The following is a 25,102-nucleotide window of genomic DNA, read 5'->3' on the forward strand; positions in this document are numbered from 1 at the left end:
TGGTGCAGAATCCTTTTTCTGCAATTTTGGCTTCATAATCGGAAGTTAATATTTTCATATATTTTGGACCCGTTAATAAAAAAAAATATTTATATACTATATATTTATTTTTCATTAAAATTAGTGCTTTTATTCTGCACCACTCTAGACGTTCTGCGGATGTATTATTTTTTGAAAAATGTAACGTTTTGATGAAAAAGCTCTAGTTTTGACCTTTAATTAATCTGACAGGTTTGAAATAAAATACCAACCTTAACCACACAACTCATTTGTTTCAAGAGGAAATTGCTTTCCCAGAAATTAGTTTTCTTCACTTCTTTTGTACCTGAAGAGGCAAAATTACCCTTTTAGCTCTATTTTAGAGTTTATATAAAGGTACAGAAATGTTAAAGTGTTATGTGCATTGACTGAACAGAGACTATATCCCAGTCACACAATTATTGTACATCGCTATCTACTTTGCATTTCTTGGGAGTATAGTGTCAGGTAAATAACAGTCCAGCAAAAAACATTGGATATTGCAGCAAATGTAATATTATCTGCAGCAAAGCCAGGCAGATTTTTGATATGTCAAAAAACATGAGTAGTAGCAACAATTCTGCACATATGTGCCACCACTACAATGTTTATGTAAAATCAACACAACATCATAGAAATGACGAGTTAATAACTTTTCTACATCAGATGCTAACTTGTTCAGTTGTTCTTTCAGCACTGATTCAGTTACCTTAGCATGTCGGATGCTACCTAAATATATTTTTAGATACACCAACATACAGTGCATTACAAAAGTATTCACCTCAGAGTCCTTTTTTCATGTTTTATTAATTTCACACAATAGGTAAAAAGCCAAAGGGTGTGCATACTTTTGCAAGGGACTGCATATGACTGTGTAACCCCAGCTTTGGAAATCTTTGTGACTAACTGGACTTCCATATTTATATTTATCATGTAATTAAGATCTGTTAAATTTAGCTACTTATTCCCCAAAAGGAGCTGCAGAGTAAATCTGTTTGAGTCGAGTCTTCTTGTACTTCCAATGAAAGGTTATAAGGTCAAGCTTGGACTATTTTTGAACAAGATGACTTGGGCCAGCGTGAGTAATATGATAAACTTTATTCAGTCCAGCTCTGAACTAAACTTAAAGTCCTGCTAGTCCTACTTCAGGTGCAGCAATAATATAAAGAGGGTGGAGAGGTCGTGGTTAGGGTTACTGAGGTTAGAATGGACAGAGGCAAATTTTTCACTTCATGTAAATCAAATTGTTCATTATTATCCCCACTGTTTCCCTCACCTTAACAATTAGTTTAATTCCAATAAAATGCCAAATGTACAATTCTTAGTATATGATCAACTAATTTCCATTTTCTTCACTATTGATTTAAGGAAATTTAACCTGCTGGACTGACAGCAGATGAAGGATTGCTCTGGCAATCATTGGGATCATACAACCAGGGCCCAGGACAACACCAGGGAGTCCATTACTCAGCTCACACATATTAAAAACTAGGGCACAAAGAGAGATGATTATTAGGAACTGCGTAGGACAAGCAATGAGATCTGGGAGATTATAAAAAAAAATAGATATGACAGAACATTTGATGAGGAACAAAGGAGGTACACGTTTTCATGAAAATAACCTGTCATTGCTCAGGCAGCAGGGTTAGGATTTTGTAGTTATTTCTTTGGCATCTAAACAAGATAAATTTCTAATGTCTCAGAGAGATTGAAGTCTGCACTATTTGCAGATGACATTATTATTTCTGTACCGGACACAATTTAAATGGGCTGTTGGTAATTAAAGTAATTAATATTATGGTTTAAAAATAACAAATTATCTCTAACCAAAACAAATTGTATGATATTTGTAAATTATAAATTGAATAATGACACAAGGATGCAGGTTAGTGGCGTAGAGTGCAGGAACATAAACTACTTGGTGTAAATACTGATGACAAAGTTAACTGGAAACCCCACATCCAATACTTAGACAAAACAAAACACGGCCTTGTCCTCAATAAAGCCAAACTTCTACTTGACACCCAATCACTCCACATCATACTTCATAATTTCATAAATTATTATAAGAATTTGTATAGAAAACAAAAAGCCAGGGTGTATATTATGTAGGAATAAGGGGGCAGGGGGATAATCTAAGTTTACGCTTCTACCCACTTCTTTGACCGGGCAAATAAGTTTGACTTTCAGTGTGTGTGTTATGGTTACTTGCAAGCCTGTTCAATACATAAATAAATACCAAATCTCCCAAAAAAGAAGAAATAGGAGAGCTGCACAAAGATGTAGAAAAAACTTGGAGGAAAATTCAAGGCACATTAATTCTTTTGCAGACCTGACTTCAGACCACATTCTTGTATATGAGAAATTCTGACTAGAAGGAGCTCAAAATTAACCCGATGTTTTTAAAGCTTCACATAGACATGCAAATGACACACAACTACTATTTGCATGCGCTTTATAAGCACACCTGCACTCAGACAACACAAGCACATATCCCCCAGAGCTTTCCATAAACCCTCCAATTCATCCCATACGGTCACGTTCACCGTGGCCAGAGACAATGTTTACATACGACACAGTATGTAAAGAGATGGCGTAACCTGATGCAGCGTGTTGCTCTACACCTGCTCAGACAAAAGAAGCTTCCAGGCAGAAGCCATAAAAACGCCCAGATGTTATTCAGAAAGTATTTTTCAGGTACGTGTTTTTTTGTGCGACACATTTTCAGATACGAGATGTTATTTCTGTCTAATAACCAAACCGTGCCAAATAATCTTGTAATTTATTGCCCATGTAGCTTTACAGTGACCACAAAAGCTTTCATGGTGACATCTGCAGGGGGGGAAAAAAATCTGTCACAACCACTGTTGCGGTTGCCTTTGTATGAGCTTTGCAGGAAAACTGTCGATATTTGGGCGACTGCTATAAATAGAGGCTATAAAAATGAAGGCAGGCATATTTTGCTTAGTTTGAGAAAAAAAAACAAAAAACACATAACAAAAACCATAAAATACAGAATGTGCATTCACGTTTAGCAACTTCAAGCATAAATCAGCGGTTTGGCAGCTCTCAGGGGGAAACTAATATCACATGTGACCTCCAGTTTTTGCTGAGAAGCAGATCTTCCCTTTTATCACTCCAAAACAAAAGACGAGGAATATTTATTGCTTGGCACATATCAAAACAGATCTAGCTATGACTTCTTATTTATGGCTAAAATAAATATTGTATGATGAAGTTGGGTTAGTCGAAAACAGGTCCCAGCTGCAATGATACACAGTAAATCTGCGCTGCGCTGTCTGGCACTTGAGACCTTCAGGGGAATACGGAGCCTGGCACACATTCAATCAATATCTGAATTTCCTCAAGTTAAGACAAAAGTTTTCGCTGATATCGCCTTCGGGGTGGACGTAATTTTGCCGAATTCTCTTAAAAAAACCCTGAAAATTTGGCTTTTATGAAAAAGATGCAAGAAGAAACTATTATTCTTATTAAAGGGTCTGTTTTCAGTTTTACAACCTATGTAGGGGAGACGGCAAACAAGTAGGTGCTTTGATCAGAAAAGACCAAAATAGAACATGTTCAGTGAATGAAAAGTAGAACTGAAGGTCATCCTGAATGCACCATACGCACAGTGAAACATGGCAGCAAAATGATGCAGAGATATTCTTTTTTTTTTTAGTAGCAACAAGGAAGCTGGTCAGAGCTTATGGGAAGGATGGCTGGAGCTAAATATGGAGCGGTGGTGAAATAAGGCCTGTTAGAGGCTCACCTCAGAGCAGGACGGCATAAATAAACCTACAATCAAAGCTACAAAGGATCCATTCAGAGAAAATTCAAGTATTACAATGGCCCAGTGAAAGCCATGACTGTTGATATTATTATTATTATTATTATTATTATTATTATTATTATTATTATTATTATTATTATTATTATTATTACTTGTAGGGATCAAATTGAGAACCTGTGTTTGGAAGGAATGGAGATAGGACAGGAAGGATTAAGAAAAGACAGATGGAAGGGAGGTAAACCACAAGAAAGGGAAGATGGAAGAACAATAATAAGAAACAAAGTAAGGAAAGTCACAAGAAAGTAGAAAGGGGGAAAAACAGGGAAGGTATAGGAAGTACAAAAGGAAAGGAGGTAAAGATTAAAGAACATAAAATGCAGACGGGGGAAGGAAGAATGAACACAATAAACGGAGGTATATGTCGAAAGACGAAAAGCACACAATTAAGTCAAAAAGAGGGATAGGAGGTCACAAGGAAGGAAAAATGTGACCTTGGTTTTTGTCCAGTGGCATTTTTAGCATCTCTGGTCCTTTTGTACTTTATTTACCCTGAAGGTATTTTTTTCTACTATTTAACACTGGCTGGTTTAATAAACATCAAAGTTTTTATTTAGGGAACACCATTATTCTTTGAAATGGTTCTCACGTTCAGTATGAAACCGCTCACTCTAATTTCCTTGACATGTAACTGAGAAGTTCTCAGGCGAAGCAGACAAAAGTATTTCACCGAGAGTCAATTACAGCTACATGATACGTCCTCTGAATCCATAACAAACGTTGTTTTTTCACGTTCTGCTGAAGCTCGGGAGTCCTGGAGAGATGACAAAGTACTTCAGCAGAATTGGCCCAGATCACAAAAGCGTTCATTTTCAGTGACACTCATTGACTAAACATGACACGCTTAAAAACGAGAGAAAAAAGGGAAGGAAACGATTGTGCGATGCCCTCCCACTTTCTCATCCTGCACCCAAACTGTCATTTTTGCGAGAGAGAGAGAGAGAGAGAGAGAAAAAGGGTTGTGAAGAAAATGCAAAACACTCTGAAGCAGATTCATCCCCCAATAGCCACAACAAAGACTGCTATCTACTAAAGCATTCAGACCAAGACTTGCACAGATTTAGTTTGTCGCGCAAACAACCAGACCGCAAACTCTGATCTGCTGTTGCTTTTATATTTTCTTTTTAAAGATCTGTTGTTGCCTTCTGAATCCTAAAATATGTGCACACACCACACCCCATACTTCTGCTGATATCGTCATGCAAGCTTCCTTAGGACTTCTGGGAGAAAACACAATTAAGACCTTAGTTTATTGTTACCTGGGCAGAAAACGAGAACTGCTGCTCGGTCTTTTCCTTTTACACTGCAGGCTCACAAAGGACGTCTCGTACACCTTGCAATCCATCGCTGCAGAGGCTCAAAGCGAGCCTTTGTTCCTATTTCTGTGCAGAGCTCTGGGAATGGCTCTCTGCAAGCCATCATGGGCAAAGCGGCAGAAACGTGAACACCTATGACAAGTTTAACCAGAATCTGATTTTTATGCCTTATGTCTTCCTTCTTTAGTTGAAGTTTTGGTTTGTAAAGCTATTTTTTATCAAAAACATGTGTATAAACTGCCTTGCAAAAAAATATCCATACCTCTTGTTTTTCATCTTAGATCCACAGAGTTCCATATATTTTATAAAATGTAATCTGATAAAACACAGTTCAGGGAAAAAATATTAACTTTTTCCAGATAAAACAATTAATTTCCCAAAGGAAAGGTTTAATCAAAGAAGGAGCCATGAAGCCATTGGTAGCTCTGGAGGAGCTGCACAAATGCACAGCTCAGGTGGGAGATTCTGTTCATGCAGGAGGCGTTAGTTGTGTACTATACAAATCTATACAAAGCGTTAACAATAAAACCATGGTGAAAACAGGATTTTGGACTATAGATGCAAAATGTGTTTGATGAAAACCTAACAAACCATCCTGACTGTTAAACGCGATGGTGGCCTTTCTTCAGCAGGGACAGGAAAGCCAGACAGAGCTGACAGGAAGATTGACCTCCTGAGGATAGATGGCTAAACACAGAAAAATCCTAGCCAAAACCATAAGAGGCCGTAAATTAATTTGAGACTGAGGAGGAGGTTCCACCTTCCAGCACCACAACTCCTGACAGAGCTATAATGGAAAGTTTTTCAACAACACATCAAGTTCAATAGTGAGCCTACCTGAATCAAATCGAGAACGATTTCAAACGTGTTTCACTTATTCTCTCCGTCCAATCTGATTGAGCTTGAGCGATTTGTAAAAGAGGAATAGGGCACAAAATGTGAGTCTTTAGATGTGCAAAGCTGATAGAGCTATACCCCAAAATATTTGCAGGTGTAACTGCTCTGACCATTGGTTCTACAAAATATTAACTCAGGGTGTTGAATACAAATGCAAACCCCACTATTTCCCTCCACTTCAGTTATAATCTATTTTGTGTTGGTCTATCATATAAAAATCCCAATAATGTTTTACTTGTAACATGATAAAATATGGAGAAACATTCAAGGGATGCAAATACTTTATAACTGTATTTAAACACGTTTTAAACAGCTCTGATGTATGCTTATTTTCTTTCAAATTTGGCATCCTTGACTTTAAATTGTAAGTAAGTTGTGAAGTGTAGACAGCTACATCGAACTGGTGAGGATTTGGTCTGAATGATTTGATTGTTATTAACATCTGTATCCTGAAAGTCTGAAGCTCAAAAGTTTTTGACTTCAATACGTTCACTAAACGGATACCGTGGAAAAAACTTGTTTCCTTGTTTAGGGTTTGTTTTCCACCTGCCACGAATAAATGGTGCAAAAATGATGAAATTACAGGGAAAAAAATGATGGAAAAGTGATGCAACCGACTCCTACTGCACTCGACCAGCCTCGCGGCGTCCTGTTTACAGCTTCACCGTGAGCGAAGAGCAAAGTTGGGAGAACAGCTGGTACAAACTCATCCAAGAGTTTGTGCTCTAAACAAAAGTCTGCCCCTGACCTCCAGAAACCTCGGCCGTTTTCTCAGAAGAGGTCTTTATCCTCCCATTCCTGGCAGCTCTGATTCCTGAGGGATGATGCGATGATGACCAGCTTGGCAGATGTGGAGCTGTTAAATCCTCCTTTAAATCCTTGTGACTAATTTGAGCAGGAAATTAGCAACAAAAAGGACAATGGTGATTATTCTTTATCCAGCCAGCACAGTGACAAACCGTGCCCAGTTGTGTAAGACGCTACAGCAAAGCCGACATGTCTCAGCTATTGTGCGCTTCTTTCTGTTTTTGTGTTGCACAAATTGAAATATGTCTATTGTCTACACCAAAGCAAGCCGACAAGTACGAAGAGGAACGTGTTTATTTGAGAAGGACATCGTAGGGAGTTGTCACAACCTAAAGATTTCCTCTGTCCGTGGATGCAAGGTGGCAAAGAGAAAACATCTTTGATGCTGGCGTTAAACTTCCTGCTTCCGCAGACAGAAAACCCCTGGTGGCTCTAAACTTTTCATTTCGCCCGAAATTTGCTCTGGCCCCAATCAGTGGCAGCTTGCAGTGTGCTCGGCTCTCTGAAAGCAGTCGCCTCGGGGCGGTCACGTTCTTTTGTCAGGATGAGTTTGCTGGGGAATGAGAGAGATGTGGACAGAGGACGCCGGGACACTTTCCGGGCAAAGCAACAAAAGCAGCCAAGTTGGACCTACAGCAGCGAAAAACACATCAATGTCTGCCCCGGAGGAACCTGGCACTGCTCAACAAACATTGTCTGAGAACTGTGTGCAACATTAACAGGCTAATCATTGCAATGGGAGCTTTCTTTCACAGGGTGAAGCAACCAGTTGCAAATATAGCTGTAGTTGACGGCTTTTGGGCTGAGAATGCTAATAACATGATAAGTAGGCTAATAAAACAAACTAAAAGGGGTTGAGCCTGATTGCCAAGACAGAAAATAAATCTGTTTCCTCAAAGAGAAGAAAATACATCAGCAGAACCCAATAAAACTCTCATCTTTATATTTTAGCTAATTGCTAGTGCTGCTAACAGCTCTCAAACATTGCAGACTCACTGCAAATTTAGCAAACTTCAGAGTACTTTTTCCAACAGCATGTCTGTGACTTTTTACAGCTTTTCTAAAAAAGCATTCAGCTAAAAGTTAAAAGCTAGTATAAAGACGTTCCAGTTTTACAATCAAGGTATCTGAAAATAGAAGCAAAGCAGTGCATGAGCAAACATAGAAGTAAAGGAAGGAAATAGAAAGTAGCGTTGTTAGCATGATGTTACACATACAGATATCATAATGTCTCTTAAATGAAACTGATGTCTATATTTTTGGTTTGCAGGCAACAGGAAAAAGAAAATGTCATCTGAAGATAATGCTACCCCTGGATTTAGGTTTAAAGTAATCTTTCATTTTGACCGGAAGTAATACTAACAATTTAGACAAGCCCAGACAGAGTCCTGACTTGAATCTGATATGGACTCTGAGGAGGAAACTAAAGATTATGGTGATGGCAAGGAGGCCATCATGACTTGGAGTACATCTCCAAAGATAAACTGTCAAAAGAGCCTTGGAAAGATGAAAGATGATCAGCGGCTGGGGTGGATCGCTGTACTGTTTTTGCCAGAGTGGATTTGGGAATTGTTTAAAATGCCATACAGTTTTCACCTAAAAAGCCTTTAGGTGTCAGCTAGAAGACTAAGGATATAGAAGGATTTCATCACAGTGAGTCCCAGCAGACATCCAAACAAGATTTTTTTTAGAAAGGCCTAGCCATTAGCCAGAACTGAGGCCCCGTTCATACAAAGATGAACACAGCAGTGGCGGCTGGCCCATAGGGGGCGCTCGGGCGCTGCCCTCCCTAGTGTGGAGGGGAAAAGTCAAAATATATATAGATTTTAAAAGTATTATTAATGTCAGTTTTTACTTAATAGTACGTGGCTACATTTAATAAGAATTATTAAAACACTTCTACTAATTGACGCTATCATTTAACAGTGCATTTCCACCAACAGAACGTATCATTTCTCTTCTTCTACACTTTTGGGGCTGTCACTCAAGGCGCCCTACAAGTGTAGTGAAATAACCAATCGTATACTGTTGCTAGGGAAAATTTATAAATATTTGGCCAATCAGCATCGCCAAAATGAAGGGCTTTGGGGCTCCTGGAGTCTTTGTCCCTGCTACACAGTGATAGGTGCACTTCACACGTGACGTCACGAGCTACATCTGCGCTACATCCGGGTCCCACTGGTAGGCAAAAACAGTACTGTTTTCGCTTACCAGCGTGACAAAACGGTTAAATTAGAGCGTACTTTTAGTTCATTTTTGGAATCTAAACAATGCCTACGACTTGTTGTGCTCCCGGTTGCACACAGAGGCATTCCAAATCGTCGGATGTACGTTTCTTTCGTTTACCGAAGGACGGAGAAAGAAGAAAGAAATGGATAATTTCAATGAAAAGGACGCAGGCAGACAATCACAATCGACTGTGGGAGCCATCATACCACGACAGAATTTGCAGTCTACACTTCAGCTCCGGTAAATACAACTTAATTTTGCACTAGTCATTGTTCTACTTAAATCATTATATAAATAAAAAATTAGGATATATATTTAAGTCAAGACGTAAACGTTCATTTTCTAATAATATACGTACATGTACAATGTATGCAAACCCTCTGGTATGAGTCTGTGAAAAGGATTAATAAGACAAAAACACCAAAATAATCCTTTGTGAACAATGTTTTTTTTTTTACTAATTAAATGCTTATTGTGGAATTGTAGTAATTTTCCGACTTTTAATTTCAATGCATGTACAGGGTTAGGCAGGGAAATCTATTGGCCAGCCCACCAAGATTTTTTTTCACCAGCCGCCACTGGAACACAGTAAATTTTCGTATGCCCACTGAAAACACTGTAGTGGGTATGCCGGGCCAGTAGGTGGCGCTGTGACCGTGCCACAGCAACATGCAATAAAACACCAGGCTTGCACAGACAACTCATGTGAAGTAAACTAAGAAACATGGCATGTTCAATGTCATCTTTATGTTGGTCTTTATGCTGATTAAATCCAATATTTGCCTCAGCATGAACGCAACACCGGATGGCGCTATCTCTGTTATTCGTGAGTAAGGTGCATGCAGGTTACGGAAAGAGGTGAAGCTGTGACATTGTTTCAGAAAAGACATGGCTTACACAGACATACGGCAACACGAAACTGGCATATTGCAAATGCATCCATTCTCTGACCCGTTTTTCATAAATAAGCATTTACGGTCTCCCAAAACGGCGAATCAGTAGATACGCACTGCCTAAATGACAAATTACATATGTGGAGTCATCTGATCTGGTTTCTGTGTGGAGGGGGCCTAAATCTAACAGATAATCTGTTGTTTCCACTAAAGATGGCTATAGACAAGAAAAAGTTCTTGCAATCTGATAGCTTTCGAGAGCATTTCATGGTAGAGTGGGCAAATATTGTCAAGGTAAGATATTGTATGCTGATCGACTCCTGTCAAATAACACTAAATTTTAAACAGCACTTCCACTGAGGATTAACTTAAGGGTCTGCACACTTATGCAAAGAGTTTCTTTTTGTTTTTGCCATCTACCAGATTTGTTTTTACTTCAGGTGTACAGGACAGATGTAACACCATATGGTGAAACAGTTAGTGAAGACATGCCATGTGTATACCATAGTGGGATAGGCCAATCAGAGCTGCTATCGTGCTCTTCACGGTTTCCTTTTCGCTCAGCTTGCGAGAGAGCTTGAAATATTTTCACTGATCTGAGAAATCTGAACATGGAAGACTAAAAATGGGACTCTCGCACCAAATTTCAATCTAGACTTCCTTCATGTACCGCCCTGGCTCTTGTCGATTATCTGACGGCGGGAGTGAAAATTACCGCGCGGGGACTCGCAGACAGGCAAACAGAGAGACCAAGTGTGAGAACAGTGTGAGGCATGTAGAAGTATGCCGTCAACCCAGAGAGACTTGCTTTAGTGGGACAAAGCCAATTCCCCGCTGCTGCTGCTGTTCTTGGAACGCAAAGCCTGCTGCAGGGTGGGCTGGATGACTCCTCTACCATCAAAACACCTTATCTAACATACCCAGACAGCCTGTAACACTGCTCTCAACTGGCCATGATAGCAATGCATGTCAGCACTTTGTTCATCCTTTAGGATCTGCTGCTTTAAACTTCAGTTTGTGAACCAAATCTTTAGAAGTTTTGCTGTCCTTTGGTGTAGGAGCAAAGAGAACAAAAAACCATCAAGTGTCAATCTGCAGAGCAACTGGGCTTGTTACGCGACTTCAATTAAAGACGATTTCCCCATTTTATTGGATTTAAAATGGTGTCGTTTTTACTAAGCATCTCTAAATGCTTTGGACCTCAGTCACACAAAAGAAAGCGACCTCAAGCATGCTCAAACAGCTGTGCTATTAATAACTAACTAACCATCATTGCTTCATGTCGTTAGTTTTCCGAGATGTTTCAGTGAACAGGGACCCATAAATCAGCAGAATGACAAGACGCCGACTTTTTTAGGTCAGGCAACCACTATAATTCAGCAGCGTGACCGTGAAGTCTTTGTTTTTAAATACCAGCCGCTAACTGGTGTGTGTCGGGCATGCACAGATATTCAACCCCCCCTCTAAGACTTTTATTCAATCGATTTAATCATAAAGGACATCCTGCGTGAGCATAAAATCAGCTAAACCTAGGAAAAATGTTAAACCTTAAAACCAAGGTCCAAAGGTTCTCAGCCTGCTGGCTCAAAAAAGGGCTCAAAAGGGGAACCTGTGACAATAACAATGGTATTAACTTAAACTGGGTTAACTTCATAAGACAACTGACCCGCCCAAGGAAATCCCATATTGGAAAGAGAGTCTCAAAAGAAATGTGCTGAATGCGGGAATGTAAATATTTGCAACAGTTGACATGTATCAAATGAAAGATGTTGATAAGGAAACATTTACTTTAGAGGAATAAAATATTATATTTTGATAAATGAAGATACATTGCTGTTAACATCTATCTTTCACTAACAATGCTGCGTGTTTTAAATATATGTGGTCCAGACAAAATGAATATAACTGCAGCAGACATATATCGCTGGGAACTGTGCCGGCTCCAAGTTACTAATACTAGAATATAAGAATATAATCAAGTAATTCCTGGAAGCGGTCTGGGTCCTTATTTCAAGGATATTAAAATATGTTCTGTCATATCATTCCTGAGGTTTGGAGCCCTTTCAATAATATGCCAGAGAGAGGGCAGGTCCCTCAGATTTATAGAAAGCAGAGCAGCGCTCTCCTTTCCACACCTTTTTGAAGAGTGCTGTTAGTCAGATGTGTGCAGTAGCCAACGAACAGTAAATCTCCTATTTTTCCCACGAGACAATGAAGGAGACTAATAAACGTTCAGGTTCTGGCTTGATGCAGCTCTACCAGACACAACAAGATTTCCAACTGACTAGTGTGAAACATGCAATTAACGAAAACAAAGAGCAACTGCTCTCTAACCTTTCATAACCAGTACCACCCTATTATGAAAAGTCAAATACCCACATACATATGGGAGATTCTGCAGATTTCTGATGGAACGCACTGACCTGGACCTGATTCAGCAAAAATATAAAAGGACCGAGCTTATAGCAAAAGATTGGGTTTGCTGTAGCCTTTTGCACAGAACCGGACCATGATAGATTTCTCCTTTATAAATCTCTTAGTTAAAGTAAAGGTCTATTTGTTAACTATGATAATCACTAATATAGTATCATAAAGATTCCTTGAAGGTAAACCCAAAATGCATTTGTCTAGAGCTGCACATTATATCAGAGCAGAATCTCCAGTGCAATGTTAGTTAAGGCAATATGGCAACGCCAAGAACTGCTTGGACACAATTTTTATTTGGCAGAATGCTGTATTTTAAGTATCGTGCATTCAGACATTGCATAAAGATAATATATTTAACCAGTTAGACAGACTCTAACTGCACCTAATGCCAAAACCTTACTTATATTTTCAGATGTTGAGATACTTTAGATTCATGGGGGAGGTGAGGACATTTAAACAGATGGATGTAAGTGGAGCTAGGCGGAACAAAATCCATATGGCTAGAGTCAGGTTAGAGGACATTATGTCATGGTGAAGAAGAGTAGGAAAACCATGGGTTAAACACAATTAATTTTATTATTGCAATTTTTAGCAATAGTGTCATAATTATATATTTGCTTGATATTGTGCACCCCTAATTTTATCTTTTAATTAAAATCGGTTAAACCTTGTTTGACATGACTACTATATATATATATATATATATATATATATATATATATATATATATATATATATATATATCCTGACAAATCCCTTATGGTCCTAACATAAATAATGACTGCTCACTCCAACATGGCAGCAAATAAATATATTGATTTTTTGGTTTTTTGTACCTAAGCAATAGCAGTAAAATCAGTCATTCAAACTGGCCTCAAAACTCAAATCGGTGCGTCTTTGCAACAAACCCCAAAGTGGGCAACTGAGAGCAGTTGAGAGCAGCTTCAGTGTGACCAAAGCGAAGCAGCTGAGCAGGAGAACCACGCTACCTCCCAGATGTCAGAAGAATCCCACACACACTCATTTATTAGCCCACAATCATAAAACATCCACAGTTACTCAAGCAGCTCTTTTACTTCAGGACAGGTTTCTGCTGGCATGTTGCTGCTCTTGGATGACTTGTTGTGCTCAGCACACGGCAGGATTTGTCCAGTTCTGGACCCGGTAGTAAATATCTGACCTATAACTCCACTGACAAATATGATCTCTGCGTCCTCTGTCTCTGGTGGCCCGTAAAACAAACCTCACTTTCTTGTAAAAACACCAACAAAGTGCCAGAAAGTAAAGACAAAGTGAAAAATGGTTCACGCTTCAGGGAAGGGAAAAAGTGACTGTCTCTCAGTTGGAGTAGTTGTCTTGCATTTGGAAGGTTGTGGGTTTGATTCCAGCTTTTCCCTGTCACTTTTGCCTAAGAAAGGCACCTAACCCATGGTTTCCTAATCTTCTGAGTTTCTGTGTATGAATGTCTGCACATTTAGATTAGATTAGATTAGATTAGAGTCAACTTTATTGTCATTACACAGGTACAGGTACAAGGCAACGAAATGCAGTTTAGGTCTAACCAGAAGTGCCATAGCAGCAAGTGCAGGATAAACAATGGTTCCATAAGTACAGGACATTGTTTTTTACTGAATAAATATAGAGATGGATACTATTATTAACAGAATTTTACTGATAGATTTGTCCTATCAGTATAATACATAGATAACTAGTATTGTAAACTAAATTTACAGCTGGATATGTACCGAATATAATATACAGGTGGATATTACTATAAATAGAGTTTTACAGATATGTACAATAGCATAATATACAGATGATTGTTATTATAACAGTTTACATGTACTATGAATATATGTACAGATGGCTATTACTATAGGCAGCATTGTGAGCATAATATACAGGTGGCTATTACTATAAAATGTATAAATAAAGTTTGGACAGAAGCTATTTAAATTAAAGTGCAGTGGAAGGTAATTGCATATTACGGTTAAAGTACGGTATTGCAGATGTATATGTAAAAAATTGGTACTGTGAATAAACAGTCAGCAGTGCAAATCAATAGGATTTGCACCGCTGCACATGAGTGTCAGTGTGGTGTGGCGTGCTTTCTGTCAGTAAGACTATATAAATTCAGTCTATTCACCATTTGTATTGTAAATCATGAACTGTATAAAGTACCTCTTGAACCTAAATTTATTACACTACAGCTACAAACTACAATGTATTTCATTAGGATGTTTTTTTTTAATAACACAGAGCTTAACTGTACATTGGAAATAAAAGAATACAAGGTTTTAATTTTTTTTTTTATTACAGATAAAAGTCTAAAAAGTTGCTATTTCTCGGTAACTGTCTTGTCGACTCCCTTTCTTTGCAAAACATGTCAACATCACTAAGTGTCAACATGCGTTGGATTTAGGTCTGGACTTCTACTGGCACATTCTAAAGCCAGAAGATGCTGCGATCTAAACCGTCCCACAGAAGCCCTGGCTGCGTATCCAGGGTCGTTGTCCTACTGGAGGGTTAACCTCAGCTCCTGTCTCAAATACTCTGCAGCTCCCTGTCCCTAGTGAGGAAAGGCTCCTCCTCGGCATGACGAGGCCACCGCCATGTCCAGCTTTGGGGATGGTGTAAGCAAGGGGATGTTTTCTGCTTTGCACACAGGTGGACTGAAAGCAGTTGGTCGCACTAGGTTTTATTTTGGGGTGTCAGAGTAAAGGCTGGATACAAATTCAGGGCAGTTTTCCATTCCTAAAACAAATTGTCGCTTCATGCTTGCTCGGTATGAGGGATTGCTGCAAAGCCATGGACAATGCCGACGACTCTCCCTGTGGCTCTACGCTTCTTCGGGAGGAGTGAATGCTGCTTGTCAAGACTTGATGCAACCAACTATTTTTGACCAATCTGTATAATCTGACCAAATTTGACTTTGGAAAGTGCCTTGAGATGACATGCTGGTGAAGATTCTCAGTCATCCAGGTCATGGTCATTCCAAAAAAAATTAAAAAACAAAGCAACTGGGCTTGTTTTCCGTAGTTTGAAGACGTTTCGCTTCTTATCCAGGAAGCTCTCTCAATTCAAAAAGAATTGAGATGACAGGGAAGACAGATCATCCGCTATTACCAATGTAGAACAGATTACTGGATTGATGTGTGCTTCTGTGCTTTTTTGTCTGTCTTATGTCTCTGCTCTGTCTTCTGTAACCCCCAGTCGGTCGAGGCAGATGACTGTTCCTACTGAGCCCGGTTCTGCTGGAGGTTTTCCTTCCCGTTAATGTGGAGTTTTTCTTTCCACTGTCGCTTCACGCTTGCTCAGCATGAGGGATTGCTGCAAAGCCATGGACAATGCAGACGACTCTCCCTGTAGCTCAACGCTTCTTCAGGAGTGAATGCTTCTTGTCGGGACTTTGAAGCAATCCACTGGTTCCCTTACATAGGAAATTTTTGACCAATCTGTATAATATGATTGAATTTGACTTTGTAAAGTGCCTTGAGATGACATGTTTTATGAATTGGCGCTATATAAATAAAATTTTATTGAATTGAATTGAATGTTTCATGAATTGGCGCTATATAAATAAAATTGTATTGAATTGAAAAACAATGCATAAAAAAAAAAAAAAAAAAAAAAAAAAAAAAAAAAAAAAAAGAAAAAAAAAAGAAAAACAATGCATAATATTCCTTCCACTTCACAGATTGGCGCTAGCGTTGGTTTATCTCTTGAGGTCTTAACATGTCAAATGGTGAAGACGTTCAGAGGCTTCAAAAGGTGCCATATTTAATCCTAAAGTCAACTACAGGCCTATCTGTGATGAAACATTACCTTGGACACTACGGACTATTCATTTGTTATGAAATATTAGTTGTTTTCTGGTGCTGTTTTTCCAATGTGGCAAAAAGAGGATTGCCTTCACTGTGATGCCGCCTTTCCCCACGTGGGGTCGCCCTCGAGCCGCAGCAGTACAGTATAAAAAAACAGCAGCTGCTGTGCAGATCAGATGCTAAAAGAGCCACTTCGTCTCAACTTTGAGCAGAAATGATCGCGCTCAGCCTCATATCACCGGTCATTGGTGTTGTTTACTGGGCAGTAGCAGCGTGGTCAAGGTAGGTGCTTCCTGGAGGAAGCGAGTAATGACCGCTCCAGTAGACCAGTAATGAACAATTCATTTTCCAGGACAGGGAGCGGCTGCTGCTCAGAGAACAAAATTCACCAGAATTACTCAAACATGCATGAACCTATAAAAATACCACTTTGGGCATGAATTTGATGAAGAAATAGCATCATAACATAGATAAAAGCTCAAAAGTTGCATGATATAGACCCATTAATAGTTTTGAAAGGCACTTTGAATTCTGTTAATATTGCACGATAATTGTATCTTTCTCCACAGTCAAAGTCATATAACAAGGAAAAATGTCGATTTTATAATCCTTTTCATCAAACTTTACTCCTCTAATAGTTAAACAATTTACCTCTCCCCAGACATTTCCGCTTCTTAGTTGATAATCTAGTTTTCCCGATATTGCGGCTTATTTTAGTGGAGTCGACAAGAACAGCAGATAACTGCCTGACTTTGGCCTGCTGACAGCTTTACAGTCATCTGAGTCAAAGCAGGATGTTTGTTATGGGAGGAAAAAATGCCTGTCAGCTATTTACTGAACCGCAAACTTCAACATCCGCGCTGCTTTATCCATCACGAGCCTTGTTCCCCCGACTGTTCCAAAGCTCCTCCGCTGATTCTGAACATAACTCAGCTGTTCTGATTGTACCAAACAAATCTCAACAAAGAAAAGGTGCCAGAGTGATGACTACCACCTCAAAGAAGTCGCAACCCAGACAGAGTATAGCGACAGCTTTTAAACTGAAGAGAACACCAAGAGAGAGAGAGAGAGAGAGAGAAAAAGCCTAAAGAAGGGCTTAAATACGTTGGGCTTCATTAACTAGTGGCCTCTTTGCTCTTTGTCTCTCAGCCTATTGAACCCGATGTGGTGCTTCAGCTCTCCAAAGCTGTCGGGCTGAGCTTTTTCCCGAACCGAAAGGGGCGGGGAAATGAGCGACAAGGGCAAAGCGTGACGAATGCAGGAACCTGGTGCTGCTGAGAGAGGATCGGGGGGGAGGATGATACGGGACGGCCCGCTGCCGCCGCATACAGGGCGGCACAATAAACCTCACCGCCACTGCTGCCCCTCCTTGTCTCTCACCATCTTTAAAAAAAAAAAAAAAACCTCAACCCCCCTTTTCATTCATTCATGGCAGCTCCATTCAGCAGGTCATTTAGAGGGCCAATAAGAAAGCTAACTCATTCTGTTACTCTAAAATGTGCAATGTCAGAAAAATAGCAGCCAGGGGGGGAGAGAAGAATGAGGAGGAGGGAATTCCAAGAGGCCTTAAGACCAGCTCAAAAAAAAAAAGCTGCATAGACTTACAAAAGCGTTCATACCCCTTAAACTTTTTCACATTTTATCCTGGTATAAACCTAACTTTTATATATTTTATTAGGATTTCGCTGGACAAAATCAGGACAAACCTGGGTGTGAAAAGGGTGTTCTGGTGAGATGGCGCCAACATTTTATTTCCTGTTCTGTTCTGTTCCCTGTTTTCCCTGTGATCGGTCATCATTTGGGCCGGCTGGCTGCGCACAACCCTCTGCTCATTAGTGTGAGGCGCTGCACCTGTGGCAGCTCGTTTACCTTCATCCCGTCCACCTGTGCTGCTGCCTTTACATGCAGGACTTCAGCCGTCGCTCACTGCCAGATTGTTGACAGCCGTAGTGAGAGGAGACTTCCAGTGGGGTTTTGGACTGCATTGCCTGTTGTCACTTCTTTTTGGATTTCCCTACTTTGTGGTACTCTCTGTTGGCTCCTGTTCCCTTTCATCGAGGAGCAAATATCCGGATTTGGGTCGCATTTCCCTGCAGTGTGAACGTAGCCTTAGATGCTCCTATGCTTCAACACACCTGACTCCACTATGAGCTCATTACCAGAGCGTGACTCATGCTAGTGAGGTAGCTTAGCCATTTGATTCAGGTTTGTAGGGCAAGGAACGCATCTAAAAGCTGCAGGACACCGAGCCTTGTGTGTTTGAGTTTGAGACGACTGGCGTTAAGGCACTATATGTGATGTCTGCTAGCGTGCAAGAGAATCACTATTACGGGAAGCTTTCATGGTGAGTGTGCTAGGTACTTTCTTTTTATGACTCTTTGGCTGTTTGTTAGAAAAGGCAGTGAGCTGTGTGCTGAGGTAAATACAGCCCATGTGAGACAGGAGGCTATCAGCCTGGGTGAGAGGCGGCTGCACACTGACAGCAACATCCAGCTCTTTGAAGACAGCACAGGTGAAACATGGGTCATGCTGTTTATACAAGCGAAGAAAGTCAGATTTGTGCCATCATAAAACAACTCCAGAACGAAAAATTTCAGTTTATGGTTAACAAAAACTGTTTTATGAACCGTTACCCAGCTTTCCATATCGCATTAATGGTGATTTACATCACTAATTTAATGCAATCTGCAAAGGTTGCAAAACTTTTTACCAGTTAGAATCTTAAGATCAACAAACTTTGACCATATTTTATCACTATTGTGCTGCATTTTACAGCATTGAATGCACCAGTTACATAAAGCAGTGTAATAGTACTTTATAGCAGCCCACAATTGTATTTTTAAAAATACTCATTAATTGATGCTCTAATAGGAACAACAGCGGGAAAATATAAAAAAAAAAAAAAAAAAAAAATCCTATCCCTGCTGTTATACTTGAGGTTTGCATAACATCAGTTATTTTATAGTTTTACAGTAAATCACAGGTGTGGTCTCAATGATAAAGTATTTCATTAATTTCCCACTTCTATTTGTTCTGTTTTCAGTGTATGTTTCAAACAGGAAGAGCATGGGTGGCGTACCACCTCCAACTTCCATGTCTTATGTTAAATAATCAACAGTTTTCCTGTAAATATTCTAGTAAAAATACAATGACAGTTAAGGGTTCATAAAATATCGCTTACATAGACAGCTTTGACTTTTTTTTATAGATTGGGGGTGTTATAAATTGGCAGAACTCTGGTTTGGTCTTGGGATCACTAAGGGTACCCGTTAGCTTTAGCCTCCAGAACCAGCTAATCTGGATTTATTAACAATTGGCGACGCCAAGAAAGTTTTCTGAGGTAAGATATTAGCTGCCCATAACCTTTCAACAGCGCCCTGTGGGATGAAGCCTGGACAAACCCCTTAAGTGAGCACAGAAAATGGATGTTTAAGAGTGTAAAACATTAAATATGTCTGGCCACCCAGATGTGGTTACTGTCCAGTTTCCAATATCCTGTCCTTAGTTTTTGTTTTACAGTTTGTGAACATATAAAAATATTATTCAGCTTTTTGTCTAACACAGGTCTACAAAAGAATTGGCCACCGGTATGAAGATATATTATCATGTTACAAACTTATTCTAAATCCAAGTGGAGTAGTTTACTTTTTCTAAATTATAACAGATACATAGGTTTTTACAGCCCTTGCAATGACATTTCATTTGAGTTTTATTTATCGTTGGGATGCTTCTGCAACTTTACTGGAGACCATGTGGCAAGTTCAATTGGTCATTTAAAATGGCACCTATATAAGGTTGATTCATAGTTCATTTCACAGCAGAATCAAAGGTTTAATTACTTTTACACCTCCGAGGGCCAGATTGTGTCAAAACACAAACCTGGGGAAGGGTACAAAAAAACATTTTGGCAATTAAGACCATCTCAACCAGCATCAAGGTCTCCATTATTTGGAAATGGCAGATGTTGGGAACCAAGACCTTCCTCCCGCCTGACCGAACTGATTGATCTAGAAGGTAGAGCAATGGTCAGAGGTTACCGGGAACCAAATAGTTACTAAGGGGCAGAATCCCAGAGACCCTTGTGAACCATCCAGAAGGTCTACTTCTGCAGAAAACCAAAAATGAACTCCTTCACTAATCACTAAGACTTACTAAGACAGAAAAGATTAACTGGTTGGATGAAACCAAATTGAATGCTTTGAGTCTCGACAAAAACAAGCACCGCTCATCAACTGCTATCACAATCCTGTCAAACAGGGTGGTGGCAGCATCATGCCATGGGGATATTGTAATTTTAGCAACAGTAACTGGGCTGGGTAGAGGTAAAGCAACTTTCTATCTTTCAGCACAACTTTGACGTACAGCTAAGGTAACAAAGGAACAATCTGTGAATGTCCTTAAGAGGCCAAGCCAGAGCCTGGATTTAAGTCCAATTGCAATCTCTACAAAAATACCTAAAATGGTTGTCTACCTACACTGTTCATCCAGCCTGACAGAGCCACAGAGGATCTGAAAAGAATGAGAGAAAATACCCCAAAACAGGTGTGCCAAGACTGTAGAGACATAACCAAGAAGATTCAAGATTTTTATTGCTGCCAAAGATGCTTCGGCAAAAATATTAAGCCATGGGTATGAATACTTGTGTACCTTTAAATTTTTTTTTTTAGAAGTTTAACATTTTTTGTCAAATTTGATAAACTTCTAACATACAGACATCATTGTTCTAACTGTAAAAATCAACATGTTATATTATTTTTAAAGCAGACGTAATATTTGCTGTTTTAATTAAGCCCAATTAGACCCAGCCTTACACACAACAGAGGCCAATAACGTCATTCGTTAGAGCCCTCATTATAGAGCTACGTTTGCCCGCAGTAAACACTATCCATGTGCCTGAGCATGTGCTCGTATGCCTGCAGAGGCAGCTCCTGGCAGCATGATGGATGAAGAACAGAGCGACTGAGCTGGAGACGTCCACGCTGCTGCAGTCTGAGGCCGGCCTACAACCTCTTTCAGCCTCCTCCAGCGTGTGGAGAAGGAAATTCCACATGGAGCCGCAGCCTTTGCACATTAACAGCCGCCAACACAGACCTCTTAACATCAAACCGCATCGTTAAAGGAGCCCATGCTCTCCACTCATATCGAATGGGCAGACAACTCTCCAGATTGTAGTGGAACATCGCTTTTTTTTTTTTTCATTCAGGGGAAGGCAAACTGACCCAAAAAAAAAAGACGGCCCCGATTTTGTGAGAGTGCCACCGCTGAGCATAGCGCGGAACCTGAAAAATAGGATACACTAAGCTCACAGGATGTTGTGTAATTTTACCCAGATGTTCGTTTTAGTTCATCTGACTAATAAACGCAAGGAGGGGAAATGAATTCTTCAGCCACTCCTCACATCTTAGGCTCTGCCGGAGCTGCTGGGACACTTTTCCAAGGGTCTGAAATCTTTCTGGGATTGAGTGGTGCATTAAATCCTCCTTTGCGGAGCGGCTGATTTTGGGAAAGTTATTTTGCGCACTATTAACGAGGGCCAATCTGAGCGAGGACAGGGAGCTCCTCGATCCAGCTGCGCAGGGGTTAAGGTCATTCAAACGAAGAGGGGAGCACCTCCGCCGCCGCGTCTAAAAATACTGTCCTACATACAAATACGTCCGGCTCACCCAGGAGAGGATTCTATTTCGGCGAATGTTGATGCGGCGGGGATTTCCTCCTGTTCATAATTGCCAAAAAACATCTTTAATCTGCAACTGCGTGTGCAAAAAAAATAAAATAAAATGCACATGTGTGAGCATCTGCAAAACATTCCTGCACATCCCTGAGGCATGCCATCGCACACATGGGAGCTTAATCTGCAGTCCCTGTCAGAGGAAGAGAATTTCCCTGACCGCTATCTGGAATAAAACAACAAGAGCTCGCCTGTGTGAGCAAAATCCATACCGACTCAAACTTATCATCCCATTAAGATCTTAGATAGCTGGGGAACTTCTGGTGTCTGCAAGCCTCCGTTCTTCACAGTGGATCTGTGGTTCCTGTGAGGGAGAGAACGTGCACTGGGAGAGGAAGCGCCGCAACCGTATTTTGTGCGATAAGCCGCAAATTTTCCTCACAGATCCTTACAGAGTTCTTCTGCTTTTGTTGTCTATTCCAGATTATGAAACTAAATGTTCCACCAAAGATGAGTACATTGGAAAAGCAGGTTTGAAGCGCTGACTTTGTTTACTGAAGGTAAAGGCTATCCAAACATCATGTGTGACAGAAAATGGTTCCGTTTAACTAGTCAGACCCTGACCACAATACTGCCAGACATGCATAATCATTAAATCACTAAAGTAGTACCTGTATGATGACGTGGATAAGGGTGAAACAATTCAAAAAGGAACACATGAGCTTTAATGCTGTTTTTATGCTGCTTGTTTGATTGGTTAGAACATGCTTTATTAACCCTCTGCAAAATTGTATTTCCATTATTTCATAATACTGTAAATCTATTTTTTTTTTACTTAGATTTGTGATGCTGGTATTGTTGGAGGGTGGAGCCAGGAGTCGGTGACAAGCATTTAAAAAGGGGCTTGAAAGAAAAGATGCTGGTAATAATAAATAAATACTGCAACTCATCAAAGCCTGAAAGAGATACACAAACAAGACTTTCTGACTCCTAGGCATTGTCTTTAGCTCCGCCTTATGGGAGGTATGGAGCAACCCATATTCACAGTCAAGCTATGGTTCTGTGCAAGCTTGCATCGCAGAAGAATTTGCAAAAAGGTTATAGTAAAAAGATAATAATTCATGGGAAGCACGTGGACATGCAGACTGTTTGTAAGATAACTGCAACTATGGATACAGCAACTTCGGGTTGGGGTGCAGAAAGAAAAGCTCTGTCACTGTATGGTACTGAGTGGCAGTTCATGCATAAATTGTGCCATATAGACAAGCTGCTTCTTCTGCAAACCACTCGATGATTCAAACGCAGCGCATCTCCAGCACAAAGCACATTTAATAGTCCCCCTTATCTCAACAGCATGTGGGGGGCGGCACTAACTCTAAGATAACTGCACAAACATAAACAAAATAGAAAACCTGTTCAAAGTGCACCAGACAGTGCCCTCTCTCTCTGTCTCTCATATATATATATATATATATATATATATATATATATATATATATATATATATATATATTGCGCGTGTGAGCCAACCCATTTTTAATGCCACCTGGGGCAACCGCCCATATACCTAAAAAATAAACCACTGATAATACTGTTCATCCAATCAGGTCAAACTATATGTGTTGCAAAGGGAAGAAATTAAATGCACTAAGAGCAATTATGAAATTAGGATGAGGACAGAGTCTTTGATGCAAGATGAAAGTTTGTAGGTCACAAAAGCCTTTTTTTTTTTTTTAGTTTAATGATTCCTAAAAATAAAGCAACAGCAGCCTGAGGGATTTTTTTCCCTGCACACATGTTATTGAAGTCTGGCAAACAAGAGGGTCCCTGCTGCAACAGATCCACTTTCCACCAGCCTCCCTATCATTTGATCATCTCTTCCTCCCTGACGAGCGCTGGTCCGGACAAACAGGTCTGAGTAAAAGGCTGAGGGCTCGCTTACCGTCACCGACCTCCGCTTGGATATTCCACACGCAGAGCAACAATAAAACAACTCCCACGAGAAGCCTGGACATCTTCACTGCGGCCATATCCAAGTTGGGATTTTTTCCTCTCCCTTTATCCCGCTGCTTGTCTTTATTTTCCTCCAACGGAGTCCGTTTTCGCTCCTGCACCCACAGCCTATATAACTCTCCAGCAGCCTGCCTGCTGCTTTTTTAAAGAGCGAAGACCTGCCTGCGCAGCGCTCAACTCTGTTGTTTTGTTTGTTTTTTTGTCCCCTCCTTGTCTCCAAATGTGCGCTGCGCGCTCCTGGGACGCGCTCTGAATTGATCCAGAGCTAACGATATCTGGGTAAAGAGGAAGCGCAAAGCGTGTTAAAAAAGGTGCCGCTCAGCTCCACATGGTGCGGTCTGTGGTCCCAGGCAGCTGCTCGGTGCAGTGAGAAGCTGAAGCAGGCGCTCCTGGAGAACACGGTGCGCTTCCACCGTCATCAGCTCCTCAGAGCCAATGGCTTTCATCCACCTTCCAATCAGCTTTCATGAGAGACAAACGCGTGCTGTTATGTTTTACAAACACATTTCTAATAATTGCAGAAATTATTAGAAATTTTGTCCTGAAAATTAGTGTAATTTATTGTGATTTTTCAAGCTGTATGCAAACGAAATTTCGTTCTGTTCTGTACGCACTTTGTGCATGCAGAATGACAAATAAAGCTGTCTGAAGTCTAAAGTCAAAAGACACCTCTGACTGAAGGTTACAGCTTTCTGAAGAAAAGCTTTCTGTGTGGTTCCTCTTCTTATTTTTCAAGTTCGTTTTTATGATAAGGGGTCTTCAGACATCTTGTACCTTTGGTGAAAATTAAAGGTTAGGTAGAACGCCCTCTTCAGGTGCAACATGATTAATTTAATCTATTTTCATCCAAAGCTTTTATTGGAAAACTTGGCGGCACAATGAATAGAAAATTCAAAATACATTGCTTATTGAAGTTTTATTAAATGCAAAAATGCCATTTCCATTTTTAATCGTCGTAAAACTGTTTCCCTTTTCGACACTTTCATAGTCTTGCAGCATCGAGGCCTTAATCCTAATATGCGCTTTGTGGTGAAGAAGTTCATCTACAGCGCCGCAAGAAAGTGTGTGGCCACTTACATATTTAACTGGGATTAACCACATTCTCCAAGTACGCCATTACCTGCCTTGATTTGTGCCAGACCTAAAAAAAAAAAAAACAC

At 40.1% G+C, this 25,102-nt stretch overlaps 1 protein-coding gene across 1 annotated transcript in view; it reads right to left on the minus strand.

Moving 5' to 3' along the window:
• Positions 1 to 24,417, minus strand: part of plxdc2 (plexin domain containing 2) — a 136,360-nt gene extending 111,943 nt beyond the window's left edge. The window contains exon 1 of the mRNA XM_036125709.1: positions 23,872 to 24,417. Coding sequence (XP_035981602.1) covers positions 23,872 to 23,959 — 88 coding nt within the window. The 5' untranslated portion in view covers positions 23,960 to 24,417. The remainder of the gene's footprint in view (positions 1 to 23,871) is intronic.
• Between the last annotated feature and the right edge of the window lie 685 nt (positions 24,418 to 25,102).

This window comes from Fundulus heteroclitus, chromosome 21 (genome assembly GCF_011125445.2).
Source record: "Fundulus heteroclitus isolate FHET01 chromosome 21, MU-UCD_Fhet_4.1, whole genome shotgun sequence".
NCBI classification, from domain to species: Eukaryota; Metazoa; Chordata; class Actinopteri; order Cyprinodontiformes; family Fundulidae; genus Fundulus; species Fundulus heteroclitus.